The 12364-nt window shown below is 35.8% G+C and overlaps 3 protein-coding genes and 1 long non-coding RNA gene across 6 annotated transcripts; 3 read left to right on the forward strand and 1 right to left on the reverse strand.

The window, feature by feature from the left end:
- Nucleotides 1-1232: 1232 nt before the first annotated feature.
- Nucleotides 1233-2421, forward strand: LOC111463850 (trihelix transcription factor GT-3b). The gene is made up of 2 exons (XM_023107816.1): nt 1233-1678; nt 1820-2421. Exons 1-2 carry the CDS (start codon nt 1325-1327, stop codon nt 2363-2365), a joined length of 900 nt encoding a protein of 299 aa, XP_022963584.1. The 5' UTR covers nt 1233-1324; the 3' UTR covers nt 2366-2421.
- Nucleotides 2422-5908: 3487 nt separating this feature from the next.
- On the reverse strand, nt 5909-7309 carry LOC111447527. The gene is made up of 2 exons (XM_023086750.1): nt 6356-7309; nt 5909-6287 (listed from the first exon to the last, which is right to left on the reverse strand). The coding sequence occupies exons 1-2, from the start codon at nt 7200-7202 to the stop codon at nt 6076-6078; spliced, it is 1059 nt and encodes a 352-aa protein (XP_022942518.1). The 5' UTR covers nt 7203-7309; the 3' UTR covers nt 5909-6075.
- A 1109-nt stretch (nt 7310-8418) lies between these two features.
- Nucleotides 8419-10718, forward strand: LOC111429630 (selT-like protein). Of its 2 annotated transcripts, none has more exons than XR_002711352.1 (3): nt 8419-8712; nt 8809-8939; nt 10397-10718. XR_002711352.1 is itself a non-coding variant. In XM_023079949.1 (3 exons), exons 1-3 carry the CDS (start codon nt 8539-8541, stop codon nt 10408-10410), a joined length of 261 nt encoding a protein of 86 aa, XP_022935717.1. In that variant the 5' UTR covers nt 8425-8538; the 3' UTR covers nt 10411-10714. The 2 variants fall into 2 exon arrangements, 1 of the variants encoding a protein (XP_022935717.1); XM_023079949.1 differs by having other exon boundaries at nt 8425-8712; nt 8809-8881; nt 10397-10714.
- Nucleotides 10719-10770: 52 nt separating this feature from the next.
- Nucleotides 10771-12351, forward strand: LOC111450775. 2 transcript variants are annotated; one of them, XR_002712771.1, is made up of 4 exons: nt 10771-10894; nt 10982-11086; nt 11166-11229; nt 11339-12351. It is a non-coding gene; the product is annotated as an uncharacterized LOC111450775 (long non-coding RNA). The 2 variants fall into 2 exon arrangements; XR_002712285.1 differs by having other exon boundaries at nt 10772-10894; nt 10970-11086.
- The last annotated feature ends 13 nt before the right edge of the window (nt 12352-12364 follow it).

Raw genomic sequence — 12364 nt, forward strand, 5'->3', positions numbered from 1 at the left:
GAGACTTTCATCCAACCGTTTTTTTTTTTTATGTATTAGACATTATCGAACTTTTAACATTTTAATTAACTACATTCGGTGGCTGAGCTGTCATTTCCTGTAACTTCTCCTTTTGACATTCGACTTTTTTTTAAAAATAAAAATAAAAAAACTTTGTAAAACAATTATTCCCCAAGAAATTAAATAATGGTCTTTGAAGAATTGACGTCACATACTCGCCACCTCAGCAAGCTGAGTCGCGCGGGACCCATTAGAAATTCCAACGACAGTCAATGTGAAAGAATTTCTTTTGACCATAACAACAGTTTTTACTCCTCAAGGCTCAAATACTGTATTAAAGTCGGTTTAAGGACGACGTGTCGTTCAAGAAAACTCCAGATTACTTTTATTCCCAAGTTTCTCTTTTCCACCTTCTGGATACGTGGCGAGTTTAGAATGGTGCAAATTGCTGACTCTGTGAACAGTGACTTGGAATAAGTCATAGGTGTGAACAACATGACCTGTGGGTCCGACAGACTTTCACTTATGATATCTGCATGTATGCCACGTGGACACACGTGGTAGGCTTTCCCACGTGGGACGTCACAGAATACCGCGTTTCTGATTTTATTAAAACGACATGAATGGAAACGGACCCTCTAAAGGCAATTTTTTTAAATAAATAATACATATTCCTCTTTTTCTTTTCTTTTCTTTGAAAAAAAAAATAATTTCTTCCTTCCCATTATTTATTAATGTAATCATAGCAATGAAAAAACTAAATAAAAAAGAAGAATCTTTTTCGAATTAAAATATATTAATATAACCATTAACTTTTTAATTTTTTTTTTACAATAGTAAAAATGTAAAGTTAAGAAAAAAAAAAGTAAGAAGTTTGTAAGAGGAGACGACAAGTCGCATAGAAATAGCCTCCAACCTCAACAAGGACGGTGTCGTAAGCCTGACGACGCGCTGACGCAATGGGAACAAATGGGTAAACAAAGAAAACGACAATCCTTCAATAAAGCTGAAAAATATACAAATAATAATAATAATAAAACACAATTTAATTTAAATATTATTTTTCCATTTCCGCGTAAACAGATTACACAACTCAAAAAATAAAATAAATAAAATAAATAAAAAAGGAAAATTCCATCGAATTAATTCTTTTATTTATTTATTTATTTTTATTTTTTTGCCCTCTTTTTTACGATTTCACACCTGGATTTCACACCAACCCACATATTAAAAATATTTCCCTTTCATTTTCTTTCCTCCAACGACGATTCTTTTTTTTTTTTTTTCTTTTTTTCTATATAATTTTCTCAAGTTTTTGGTACTCATGGAAGGCCACAATCCCCATCCCCTTGTTCATCTCCACCTTCAGCAGCAGCAGCAGCAACAGCAACAGCTTCAACATCCTCCGCCGCCACCGCCGCCGCAGCAGCAACATCTCCACCAAAACCTCGCCGATCAAACCGCCGTCAACGCCGTCGCCGACAGATTCCCTCAATGGAGTATTCAAGAAACAAAGGAGTTTTTAATGATCCGCGCCGAGCTGGATCAACGGTTCATGGAGACCAAACGCAACAAACTCTTGTGGGAAATCACCGCCGCCAAAATGAAAGAAAAGGGTTTCAATCGCAGCGCTGAACAGTGTAAATGTAAATGGAAAAACCTCGTCACCCGTTACAAGGTACTAAATTTCCCTTCTATATATATATATATATATATATATAGAGTTCATATCTTTATTATAAAACAATATTTGAAATTTTGTGGGATTTAAGGGAAAATTGATGGGTTGATTGTATTTTATGTAATTGAACAAATTAAGGGTTGTGAAACAATGGAGCCAGAAATTTCAAGGCAGCAATTTCCATTCTACACAGAGCTACAAGCAATTTTCGGGGCACGAATGCATCGAATATTATGGGCGGAGGCGGAGAGCGGAGGGAGTGGATCGAAGAAGAAGACGACGGTGTTATCGTCGGATGAAGATGACGAGAACGAGGACAGTGATGGGGACGGAGGCGACACGAAAGCGAGCGGTAGGAAGAGTAAGAAGAAGGGTAAAGGTAACGCCGGGGGAAGTAGTAGTATCAATCATTTGAAGGAAATTTTAGAAGATTTCATGAACCAACAAATTCAAATGGAGATTCAATGGAGGGAAGCGTTTGAATCAAGGGAAAAAGAGAGACAAATTAGGGAAATGGAATGGAGAAGGAAAATGGAAGCTTTAGAACATGAGAGGATAATGTTGGAAAGAAGATGGAGAGAAAGAGAAGAACAAAGAAGAATGAGAGATGAAGTTAGGGCTGAGAAAAGAGATGCTTTAATCACAGCTTTGTTAAACAAGCTTAGAAGAGATGATCATATATAGTATTCGTTATCGTATACCTTTGCATCAATATCAATCTCTTCGTTCATCTTCGTTCATCATATTCGATCTTAACTACTCGAATTAGGCTCGAATGGGCAAATATCGACCTCTTTACCATAAATTTTGATATATTTATTCAGGTTTAGTTCTAATCATTTCCGATCAAAGCTTTTCTTTTTGGGTCTTGACATTGATTATTGTTATGCAAGCTATCAAACCCTACCATGTATTTATATTATATTTTGTGTAAGGTTCAAGTTTATATATATATATATATATATATGAGGGTAAGGGTATTTATTGTATATTATGGACATTATGATTAAATTGTGACAGATAATTTGAGAGAGATGAAATAATCAACATGTATTAATTGTATGAAATAAAAGGAAGAAGATTATGCAATTGTGTGAATGTGTTGTAGAATCCAAAAGGATCTGTCTCGTCTAAATGATTATTTGTTTCCAATTCTTGAAGTAATAGCTTTTTTTTTTTTTTTTTTTTCAATGGTGTTGCGTGACAAAATTGCATATTTCTTTATTTTGTGTTAATTATTAATGGAAAGTTGAAGTTTCTTTGATCACTCGCTATCTACTTCTACTGGGTGAATGAAGTCGAGGACTTACGAGCACAACATAGGAGTTGATTCAATATTGAAAGTTTGAACTTGAAACTAACGTTTCCCTTCTTCGACTTGAACACGGGTGACAAGTGAATTTGAACCGGAAGAATATCATTTTTATGTGACAAATTTGTTAATTAGCTGGTTCTTGCTTCATTATGGGAATTTTTCCATTATTATTATTATTTTTTTCGCTTTTTAATTCCTTCTTTCGTAAGAAATGAAGATAGAAACGTGTGATGATTTTGAAGTTTGGTTATGATATCCAACTTGGTCACAAAGATTGGCCAATCCCTGTTTCACCGACACAGCATGTTACTGTCCATACACCCTTTCCTAAGTTCTTTTTGTTTTGTTTTGTTTTTTTTTTAATTTTACTCTTAATTTCATTAATATGTTTAGGACGATCATGAGAATTAATTAAGGAAATGATCATGAGTTTATAAGTAAATAATGCATCTCCTCTATTGGCTCTATTGGTACGAAACATTCTGGGAAAAAAAATAAAGTCACGAGAGTTTATTCTTTAACATGGTATGAGAATCATGGCCTTAATGATTCCATTCGAGTGACCCAAAACAAAGATGCACAACGGCCCAGCTTCTCGCAAGTTGACTCGGAAGTTGGTTTTGACGGCACAGCACACATCAACCAAGCCAGTTCACTAACATTTTCGGCTCAAAAAGGGCAACGACCCACTAGATAGAGACAACCAAAAGTCCCAACGACTCGAACCGAAGTTCGTGCCTCGACTCAGGTAACGACTCGTGCTCCTCAAACCCCCTACGTGCTAGGTGCGTGTCTTTCTCTTAGCCACGAATTGACGACTTAGACGGCTCGGTATATAATTTTGAAGTCAGTAACACCTAAATTGATATGGGATTTATGCTCTTAACTTAGCAATTTCAATAAAATCTTTAAATACGGAATAAAGAAGTTGTGAGCCTGGAAACATGGGGTGGGGTCAATTTTAGATGTTTCTGTCTTTCGTTTTAGTTTTGCATTGTAATCGAGTCGAATTGACCCGTCTACACCAATATTAACTATAACATAAATAAATATATATTTCTATCATAAAATAATTATCTTAATAAATAAATTTTCTAGATGGGGGTGGCTAAAAATCTCGTGGATTGAGTTTCACGTGCTATGATTCTTTGTTTTACATTTTTAGTTATTCCGACAAACCATTTCTTGTTTCTGTTTTTTTAAATAATTTTATATTTAGAAATTAAAATATTTTGTGTAGAATATTAAATTTTAAAATCACTTTTATAGTTAACCACCTAAAAAATTAAAAGCTTGAAATTCTACATCTTAAAATCGAAAACTTGGAACTTACCAAAATGTCCTTGATAAATGAGACAGCTAAAACCATAAAGATCATTCCAAGTCATGGTAGATAGTGTTAATTTTGTCATTAATATTTTTAAAATTTGAAATCTATCCCTAATCTTATAATGTGAGGTTTATTTTGTAATATTATAATAAAAATAATGAAATAAATAAATAAATAAATAAAATCGTTAAGTCTTCAATATTTTGTTCGTTAAACATTAGCAAATGGGCATATTATTAGGTACATCTACATTACATTAAAAATATATTGACGAATTATAATATATAGTTTTTTTTTATTCACATAAGTTAAAAAAAGTACTACAATACTTTAATTTAACCTAACTTAGCTTGTCAAATATGGATATGAATGAGAGGTATGAATTAATTTGTTTACAAAAAAAGCTACATGGAATATAATATATGGTTTGAATTAATTTGATGAACATTGAATAAACAAAGTCAAGATTATTTATTTGAAAATGAAACACTTTCTTGTTTACCTAAATTGAGCCGGAAAAAAAGTCAAATTACCTATATGACCTCTCATCAATATGGATTCATGTGGGCCCTCCTCATAAATGTGGTCCCTACTGTCACCGACTTTTGTTGTGTTTTTTCGGATCCATAGTCAACTTTGCAATCGTCAAATGTTTGGACCCGCCTCTCCTCTCCTCTCATCCTTTCCAAGTGATAAGGTTTGTGATAAAAATAACAAAAGAAAATTAATATATATAACTCGAGAATTACTAATTTAAATTATAAGTTTTATTCTCTAAATTTTGTTAATTTTAATAATTTAAAATGTTCCATTAATAAATTCACGAGCTAAAATTAGATTTCTTTTGTGTATGAAAAGACGACTTCTCTCGAGAAATATAACCTAATTTCTTGAGAAATATCGAATTTTTATTTTTGTGTTTAATAGGTGTTTCGTATATTTCAAAATTATTTATTTTATGTTACTATTGTAAATTTTAAAAAAATATGTATTCGTGTAATATGCTTATTAAAGTAAAACTTTTGGGTTTAAACTTTTCTTTTTAGTTTGGGCTGGGTGAGTGCAAACAACGGACCAGGTGGTCAACAAGGCCTATTGGGCCAAGTCGATGGCAACCCAAAGGTTTGGGAAATTCACTTTTCTTTTTATTATTATTTTAAAACCTCGATTTTCGTGAAATTTTAAGAATGAAATGGCCCAACGTTGCAATCTAACGTTGGGTACATGAATAACTCGATATCACGTCTAAATAAGAGCAATCTTAAGAATAGGATGATTAAGAAATACTTAAAATAACTAAAAGTTGTTACCGATGTACATTATTTTTCAATAACTTAATTATAGGAACTTCAAATTTAAGCAATTCTATGGGTGGGTGACATCGCGAAAATTTTTATATAAAATATGTGAGTGAAGACAAAACATGTTGGAAGAGCTCGTGGTTGTCTATGGGAATAGTTTTTATTCTTAAAAGTGAAGAATAAGTAAAGTAACCGTGTTACAGACGTATAGGATAAATGTCAGGACCATTAGATATTGAATTTGGAATCTGAATCTCAAGAATAGGGGTCGTACCCATTAGTACACAATATAAATTCTCTCCCCCAGAGTTAATTCAATTATATCTTTTGGAATTAGTTTTTCCACTAAAAGTACCAGACTTTTCCGACATGGAGGCATCTAGCTGAGCTTATGTACAGATTACAGATGTTTTTGTCATTGTTAAGGAATTCCACTGCAAGTCTGCAACTACAACAACACTAACTCATCTAGGCTCTCAACCAACAACGCATTGACGACATGTCGTTCCACCTCCATGCATAATTCTTCCACATCCACCTTCTTAATCCTCCACGTTGCCTCTTTTATATCTTCCTCCGCCAATCTGCAGATTCTTTCCAACAGTTTCTCGCTCCGGCCGGCGGCGTCTCCGCCCTTCACATCAGTTTCCTCCATTTCGTCTGTAAAAGTTTATGATAAGGTATAGAGATTTTTGGAATAAACCCAGTGATTATTAGAGAGTAGTTACCTGAGAAATAGATTCCTTGGACATCGAGAACCGACACTGGACTGGAGTTTTCCTGGTCGGATTCGGGCTGCGATGTCTGCCCGACATGTCGGCTAACATTCTTCTTCTTCTTCTTCTTCTTCTTAATGTTCTTGTTGAGCTCTGTTTCAATGGCGGATTCCTGTTGCTTTACTGGCTTCTTCGAATTCACAGTATGGCCATTTTTGGGAACATTCTGTTTGTCTCTGTATTTACCCGGAGGTAAAACAGAGAATGAATCTTTACTCGTGCTGCATTTTTTACTGTTGGTGAAATTCTTACCAATTTCCCTTCGTGGCTCATCTTTAAGCTTCGAAATCTTCGATTCATTCATCTTCTTCTTCTTCGTCTTCATATTATTGCTCCTGCTCTGTTCCTTCCCCTGTTTCTCTTCGCCAAAACGCTGCGTTTCGAGTTTCTTCAAATTGGATTCAATTTCCACAGCGTAGCCGTCGAAATAATCCTTCGTGTAAAGAACAAAGAATTCGTTCTGTGGGCTCAACGCCGGGACCTCCCGGAACGAAGCCGAGGTTCGGATTCGGCGGTGGTGGGCTTGGTTAGTGTCAAAATGGAGCAAATAATCCGCGAAATTCACGGACTTGCTCCTGGAAACCGCACCTGGGGCACGATTGGCAGGAACCCAATTGGCGTCTGGAAGCGAACTCAAACCCATCAGGCGAGCCACCACGCCCGGGCTGGGCTCGGACGCTGGAGGCACGAGTTTAGGCTCGGAGTTGGGTTCGTTGAGAGCTTCAGATGGGTGAGTGGGGAGGTTGCCGGAGCAGAGGAGGCGGCGGAAGAGGGCGGGAAAGCAGGCGGAGTTGGGCATGGTTGAGTGAGGGAGTGAGAGAGAGAGAGGGAATTTTGGGGAGAGGGTGGGTGGAAAGAGACAAGGAGGGTGATCGTAGAGGTATGTTTTTGGTGGTTGAATTCACACCAGAAGAAAGGAGTAAAAGGAAATGATAAAAGCTAGTGCCAATTGCTGACGAGCCTATCAGCTAATGCATACACTATGCAATAAAGTTAATTAAGAGCTTAAGACAAACTTACCTTTCATCCTTTTGTCTCCTATCTCTCTCATCAACTCCTTATGGTAAAAAAATTAGAAAGTAATTCTTTTTTTCCCAATTTACCACTCTCCCCGACTATCACCGAACAAGCACGCAGGAACGACATGTGTGACTGAACAAGTTTAAATTTCGTATAAACGATGTTTGGTTGACGAAGACAAACCTCGTCAATAGCCTGATGAAGCCACAAAACTAAACGAAAAATGTGAATGCAGCTTGAGTTCCCATTAAGGCTTGTCGTGAGTGTGTTCAGGTCACGACACCACACGGTTGAAGATGTACGATCATGACAATGAATATGTACGACCGTGACAACGTGGGGGTGGGGGTCGGTCACAACCTACTTTCTCTCAATGAGGTTGCAACATGGGTTCCCTTTAAGGCTTGTTGTGAGCATGTTAAGATCATACACCACACGGTTGAATATGTACGACCATGACAATGAGTGCCATTGGAAGGTCGGTCATTGTCTATCTTAACATGTGGGGGTCGATCGCACCCTACTTTTTTTCAGTGATAATGTGACGCTCTCCCCACTTAACCTAGACGCTGATTGTGACATAGAATGGTAAATTTCCAACTATACAAATTTGAGTTAAAAATTAATTAAATGTATATTAACCGAGTTTATAAAGTAATTTTGTATAATAAAGAAGGGAAAGTAAGTGTAGAACAATGGGAATCGGACACGGAGTCTTTGATTTAGTCCTATTTTGATTATTGGTCGTAGCACGTGCCGTTGTTGTTGACTTAATGGCATTCCTGTCTGAAGACCCATGCAGAATATTGTTTGACCTGCCGACTTTGTTGACTTTCCGTCTTCCTTAATTGGGCCTTTTCTCATTTACATTTTGGGCCTGCGAAAACTTGGGCTACCAAATAAATTGTTAGAGGCTTCGGCCCATTTGGCCCATCTATATGACTCGTGAACGTGCAGTTGGACGGGGTATAAATAACGCGGCAAAATAATTACACGAGGACAATTGTAGCCTTCAATTGGCGTCATATTTTCGTTTGTAAATTTTCCTTTTTCCCCCAAATCCTTCTCGTGGAAGTGAGTATCTGGTTCTCGAGAGCTTTGCATTGTTGACTCCGATGGATCGAACACAGATAGATCTGTTAGGGCTGCCGATCTTTCTGCTTTTCACTGATATCGTGAATCTTTTTACTCCCCCGCCTCCTAAACCGGCCAATCACTCTCCACCTCGAGTTCACTATCAGCCTAAATCTGAATCAGTCATCCAGGAACCGATTCAATTTCCTACGGAGGTGAATGATTTTCATGTTTGATTGGATTCATCTTGATTTTTGTTCGTGTTTTGTGATATTCAGCAACTTGATTTGTTGTCTTGGTTTGGAATGCAGAAACAGAGCGGAATCGGAGGAATTGGCCATGGCAGCGTTATCAATATCAATTTCTACGTTTCTTGTTCTTCAGGTAGTTCATCTTCATTATTATAAAAGTTTGTGTCTATCTGTCTCATTTTGGGCGGAAAGTAAGTGAATCAAACGCTTATGTGGTTTTCCTTCCGGTGTTTCTTCTTAACATCCTTGATGGAAGCGAACATTTTATTTTCTATCTCACTTGTGGTTGTTGAGAGTCCCTATGATGAAAAGCTGGTTGTACGCTGGAATGTTCGCTGTTGTTGTTCCTTTAAATTCGATTTCGTTGTTTTTTGTTTTTTTTTCTTTATTTTCCACAACGCAGGCCTCTTTTATTATCTTTGACTTTAATTTCATTCCTCGATTTAACAGACGTTTCGATTTCTATACTCTCTTGTGGTTGTTTTTGTGAGAATATTACTCTCTAGTGGTTGAGATTCGTTATGATGAATAGTTGGTTGTACTTCGGAATTTTCTCTGTTGTTGTTCCTCTAAACTTGATTTTTTTTTTTTTACTTCTTTAAGCTAAGGTTTCTGTTATTATGTTTATATTCGTCTATTGATCAAACAAACATTTCGATTTCTCTGCTATGAACTATCTAGTGGTTGCTGAGAGTCCTTATGATGAAAAATTAGTGGTACTTTGGAACAACATGATTTCTTTGTTTTTTTTTTTCATTTGATTAGCACAGGTTTCTTTTATTTCTGTAACATCCTCGATTGAACCAGTATTTCAATTTCTCCACTCTTTCCTGGTTGTTGAGAATCATCATTATGAAAAACTGGCCGTACTCTGCTGCACTGTTGTCGTTCGGTTAAACATTGTCTTAAGTTTTTTTATCATCGTCAACTTCCTCAGTTGAACAAGTATTTCAATTTCTCCTCTCTAGCGGCTATTGAGAGTCATTATAATAGAAAACTGGTTGTACACTTCTTCACTGTTCTTGTTAAAGAATCCGAGTTTGAGTGAACATAGGTGCAGACCTCAACTCAGAAATACAATTTGTAATATTCCATTCGGAGCCAACTTCACATCGTTTGGTACTTAGGTTACCTGATTTGGAGCAAGACAGAAATGGAAGTTTCAATTAACCTCCCCTTTTTGAGACTGTAATTAAATGAACTTCTCGTGCTTTAGCGTGTCTTGTGCTTTAGCGTGTCCATTGATAAGCAACTTCATTAGAGTAAGTTTGCAAGCTTAATTTAATTAGGTATAAGAACAGGTTAATGTGCAGACTACTCAATGTTTAGGTTTAGGATAAAAAGTGAACTGGATTCACGATGATAGAATTTTGGTCTCTGCTCATAGAGCATAAGAATTGAACACAAGTGGGCCAAAAGTGAACTGGATTTACAATTGTTATTACACGAGATAGTTTTAAAAAGAATTTCACTCGTGAACCCAAGTGGGCCAATAGATCGTCCCATTGTTATTCACAGATAGGAGATGTTATGAACCCGTGGCCATGCATTTGATCCATACGGTTTTGGAATGTTTTCATTAAAATGTTGTTGTACCATCATCTTATCTCAATTTGTGGCAGTGCTTATGATTTTACACTTTTTGCAGAGGAACTGCAATAACGATGAAAAATATGCTGGAGTAATCATTTCCTGGACTTGAAGTTATTTTGGCGAATTATCCCCCACCCATCCCAAAGCGTCCTCTCAGTAAAGTAGTACCCGTCGTTCAATTTGGAATCGTTGCAACAATAATGGCGGGGGAACAGATTTTTCCTAGGTTGGGGATGGCACCACCACCTTGGTACTATTCCTTGCGTGCTAATAGGTTTGGAAGCATCGCAAGCACGTGGCTGTTTGCAAATTTTATCCGGTCGTTCTTGTTAGACGAACACGACTCTCCACAATAGTATGATATTGTCCCCTTTGAGTATAAGCTCTCGTGGCTTTGCTTTGGGCTTTCCCAAAATGCCTCATATCAATGAAGACAGTATTCTTTGATTAAAAACCCATGATCATTTTCTAAATTAGCCGATGTGGGACTTTCATCATCCAACAATTCTTACAGAGTTCTGGAGCCTTCGAAGTATATTGCAATGGTGAAATGGTAAGATTCTTTTGAAATCTCATTCGGGTCATTTTTAGTGAGATGCTATTTACTGATCGTATCCATTTTCTGAAGGTCTTTTCGAAGTTGAAGGAGCAGTGATTTCCTAGTGAGATCGAGTTGAGAGATGTTATTGGTAGGAAACTTTCTGGGTCGAGATTTGTCGACAACTCGGGAGGATTTTGGTCATAGGTATGTGACTTCTTGTGATCAATACTATGAAATTAACAACTGGTGATGTCATGACAAATCTAATCCTAGTTCATAATAGCCAAGCAGGAGCATGTGGGAGAGATAGATCCAGTTTCAATATGCCTATCCTAAACATAATCCCTGTAACGTTTCTTTCCTACGAAATCAAACTTTTAAACTTTCAAATTTCAAAATAACTTGATTTATACTAATTAATTACCTCCTGTTTCATTAATATTTGCTTCTTATAAGGGCTAGCGAAACAGTTTGAAGCCTGCTGCGCTACCCAAAGTAAGCCGCCGATAACCTTTTTGGCTGCCTATCAACAGGTACTAGACTTTGCTGGTGAGCAGACCATTGGTATCATTTACTAGTAATTTCGGAAATGTTTGCTTAAAAATGATCTAATGAGTAGTGCAGTAGAGATTATAATAACAACATCTAGGTTTTTAAACTAAAAAAATTTAAATTTCAACTTTATTTAGAATTCACAAATCTATGAAAAAAAATTAAAAAATTTAATCTTTTATTAGACACAATATTTAGTTTTATGTATAATTAATTCGTGGAGGACTCATTTGACAATCTCTATATACAAAATTATCTAATATTTTTTTATAAGTACATCAAACTTTAGTGATTAATTTATAATATAACTAAGAAAATTCTCACCATGTACAATATTTTGATGATGAATATAGAGTTAGGCGTGTTTAATTCTTGTTCATTATATTTTTTCCCATCATCACCTACTGAAACGAATAAACTGAGATACAAAATTCAAATTATTGGCCAAAATGATTATGTTGAAGCTTTTCTATTTGAGAAAGTATATGAAAAGTTCTTGTTTTCGTTACCAAATAAATTATATGCATGCATGTACGTATATATGCATGAAAAGATAAACGGTATGTGCAAAACTGGGATACTGATGAAAAAATAAACACAAAATTTAAAAAAGAACAAAAATATGTATTTTTAACAAGCGTCATGAAATCCATTCCAAGGCCTAACTTTCCGTTTCTAAGCAAACACATCAAAATCCAAACGAATCTAACCTTAAAAATCTCGCAGCCAAAAAGAAAAAAAACAAAACAAATAAACACACCACCAAAACTATATGATTTTTTTAATTAAGTTTTAAACGTTACATTCAAATTTTGTTGGTGAAATCTCACCTCAGAAATTATCCGTGTTTAAGAAATGGCCAGAAAACACCCGTAGCTTTTTAAAAACGCAACTTTTTTTTTTTTTTTTTTTTTTAAAATTTTTTTTTAA

The sequence above is a fragment of the Cucurbita moschata genome, unplaced genomic scaffold (genome assembly GCF_002738365.1).
Source record: "Cucurbita moschata cultivar Rifu unplaced genomic scaffold, Cmos_1.0 Cmo_Scf00001, whole genome shotgun sequence".
Classification (NCBI taxonomy): domain Eukaryota; kingdom Viridiplantae; phylum Streptophyta; class Magnoliopsida; order Cucurbitales; family Cucurbitaceae; genus Cucurbita; species Cucurbita moschata.